Below are 2,952 nucleotides of genomic sequence, written 5' to 3' on the forward strand. Positions count from 1 at the left end.
TCCCCCGTGCTTGGAAGGCCCCCGCCCCCGGCCGCTGCGCCAGCCTCAGCCGATGGCTGGCCTCGAACGCTGACCACCACCTTCTCTCTCTCTTTTTGGTGTAGATTGCGAGGGAGCACGGTATTAGGTTTTTCGAAACTAGTGCAAAAGCGAATATAAACATCGAGAAGGCATTCCTCACGTTAGCAGAAGACATCCTTCGAAAGGTAGGTGCTCGCAGCGCCTGCTTGGCAAAAACAGCCTAAAACTTCAGCTCCTCTTGCTGCTTCTATTCACCTGAGTCATTGCAGCTTTTCACTTCGGTGTGCTCAGACACACGAGCTCTTGAAGGAGAATTATGGTCCCTCTAAAGCTTCTGAAGCTGGTTGGATCTTTCATTAGTGCAGGGGTACAGAGTGGAGGGAGCAGCGCACACCAAAGAGCCAAGGCATGTAACCCCATAGTTTGGCCCTAAAACTCAGGGTTGTGGCACGTATTAAAAACTGAAACGTTAAAATGTTTCAGTTGGCGTGGAGGAGAATTGTCCTTTCCCTGCCACCATCTCCATCCGTGCACAACTAACTTAGAAGCTCCGTTGGGGTGAGGTTAGATGTGGTGGACAGGACAGATGGAGGAGCTCTGTCACTTCCTACCTCCGTTCCAGTGACCAGCCCCTCTCAGCCTGTGCGTTTTGTTGGAGGTTTTACTGGAGTGTTGTATCGCAGCCGGGAGAAGAGCGGGGATCACCAGTTAATCCATCTGATCTGCTCCCCTTCCCAAAACCCACAGCACACTATGAAGGGGGTTGTCACTTCTGTGAACCCACCCAGCTATCGGTAGTCGATGCCCACCTGCAGCCAAGCACAAGGTCAGCGCTGCATCTCCTTGCAGCCCATGTGCTCTGCAGCATCTGCTGCTATCCCGAGCCATTGCTCCATTGCTGTCTGACCAGCTTTATATGTGAGCAACTGGGGGAAAAACCCCAGCCTCTGGCGAACAGGAGGTCAGGATGGCGAGTCTTACTGGCCCTTTCGACCTTTATGGGTTTATTTTTGGCCTCGGCGCGTTTCCCTGAGGGCTGGAGGGAGGGTGGTTGCTCTGGTGAGGCCATGATAGGGCGAGACGAGGAGCCGAAACCACAGCATTCTCCTGAGCATTTCGGTTCCTTTCAGAGCTGAAAGCAGATGTTGGCATCTGATCCAAACCACCCACCTTTGCCTTTTTGCTCTGGTCTGACCGAGCTGACATCCTGTGGCTGCCTCAGAAGTTGGGGTCCTGGTGAGCTGGAAGGCAGACGCTTTTGAAAAACCCCCCTGTAGCACCTTTGCCTTTTTGCTCTGGTCTGACCGAGCTGACATCCTGTGGCTGCCTCAGAAGTTGGTGTCCTGGTGAGCTGGAAGGCAGACGCTTTTGAACAACCCCTCTGTAGCCATAAACGACTCCATGGGGTTTTCAGGTCATTAGTTCACGGAATTTAACTCCAGGTTGTGTTAGCCACGCACTGGGGTTGACTCTGCCAAAGTCTGGGGTCAGTTCCAAGAGCAGGACCTAGAAATAGCTGTAGCTTACTTCAGGGTGGTCCAGGTTCAAAAGTGTTTTCTGTTTTGGTTATTTTTTTTCCCCCCCAGTTGTTTATTTAAACCAAACCCCTTGGACTGGTTTAGCCTGGTGTTGCTGGTGGGGAGGAGGATTCCCCATGTCCCTGCAGAGCTCTTTCGCCCGCGGCTTGTTCCCGGTGCTGGCGATGCCGGTCCTTCAGCCGGGCGCTCGCTGCAGCTTGGGGAGCTTTGTTTGGGAGCACCCCCTGAGCCCTCTAACTCTGTGCTTGTCTCGTTGCAGACCCCTGTAAAAGAGCCCAACAGTGAAAATGTAGATATCAGCAGCGGAGGTGGGGTGACAGGCTGGAAGAGCAAGTGTTGCTGAACCTTCTCCTCTCTCACCAATCGCCATCCACCGCCCCCTTTTTTCTTGCTGCAAAACAAACCACTTTGCCCGTTTTTAACCTTAAACCAATGTTTTGTTCCTCATCTTAATGAGCTCCTGCCTCCCCTTGGTTCTCCGTTTAGGACAGCTTCCTCCTCTCATTTTCTCAACACATGTATAGGAAAATCATCTCCGTGACTTCATTTTATTTTTTTTTAATGTACCCGCTCAACTCACCACTACGTTTTGGTTGTATTATAGTCCCGTTCCTGCTGCCATTAAACCATCTAGCGATCATACTCTATTCTGCAATTGTATAAGAATAAAAGTTAGAATTAACAATGGATTTTGTACAACAGTGGAATTTTCTGTCCTGGATCATGTGCTCGAGTCACCATTTTCTCTAGATGCAAAAGAGCCAGGAAAAAAACTCATTTTCGCCTTCAGTCTGTGAACGGGGTTTATTTTGTCCTGTGCCTTATGTGGAAAAGGAACTTTTTGTTTTCACTTCTTTTTCTTTTCTTCTCTCCTCTGCCGGTGGGAGCATGTGCAGGAGCTGTTACCATCCATCCTTGCCCACAGTAAAATACCGAACTCTTCTGCGATCGCTTTCTGTAACTGTCGGTGTAACGCATCGAGGACAAAGGGTGGTGCAAAAAAAAAAAAAAAACCAGCCCAACAAAAAACCAGAACAGAACCAACCTCCATCTACTCTGTGTGTCTCCTTCGCGGTAACAACCCGCCCGGCCCCGCTCTGCTGCCGGTTCCCCCCGCTCGCGGCTCTCTCCTCTCGCCTGCATGCTGCTTCGGTTTGCCTTTCCCCGTGGTGTGACGTGTGAAGTAAACAGTAAACGGACGGCGACGCGCTGCCTTCGCCCAACACCCTTAATACAAAGCACTGAGTAGCTTTCCAGGTACAAGTGGTGAAGATACTAATGTCCCCCTAGGCGATGTCGGTCACTAGTAGATCTCGCTCCTCTCCCCGCTCCCGCCCTGCTGCAGGGTGTGGGGCCGGGAGGAGCTCTTTGCATGCACTAGTTTTCTATGGAG

At 51.3% G+C, this 2,952-nt stretch overlaps 1 protein-coding gene across 1 annotated transcript in view; it reads left to right on the forward strand.

Moving 5' to 3' along the window:
• RAB10 (RAB10, member RAS oncogene family) overlaps positions 1-2,568 on the forward strand; it is a gene marked incomplete at its 5' end in the record, with an annotated part of 15,128 nt that extends 12,560 nt beyond the window's left edge. Inside the window, 2 exons of the mRNA XM_010135532.1 lie at positions 105-206; positions 1,819-2,568. Coding sequence (XP_010133834.1) covers positions 105-206; positions 1,819-1,902 — 186 coding nt within the window. The remainder of the gene's footprint in view (positions 1-104; positions 207-1,818) is intronic.
• Between the last annotated feature and the right edge of the window lie 384 nt (positions 2,569-2,952).

This window comes from Buceros rhinoceros, unplaced genomic scaffold (assembly GCF_000710305.1).
Source record: "Buceros rhinoceros silvestris isolate BGI_N320 unplaced genomic scaffold, ASM71030v1 scaffold16864, whole genome shotgun sequence".
In the NCBI taxonomy this organism is placed as follows: domain Eukaryota; kingdom Metazoa; phylum Chordata; class Aves; order Bucerotiformes; family Bucerotidae; genus Buceros; species Buceros rhinoceros.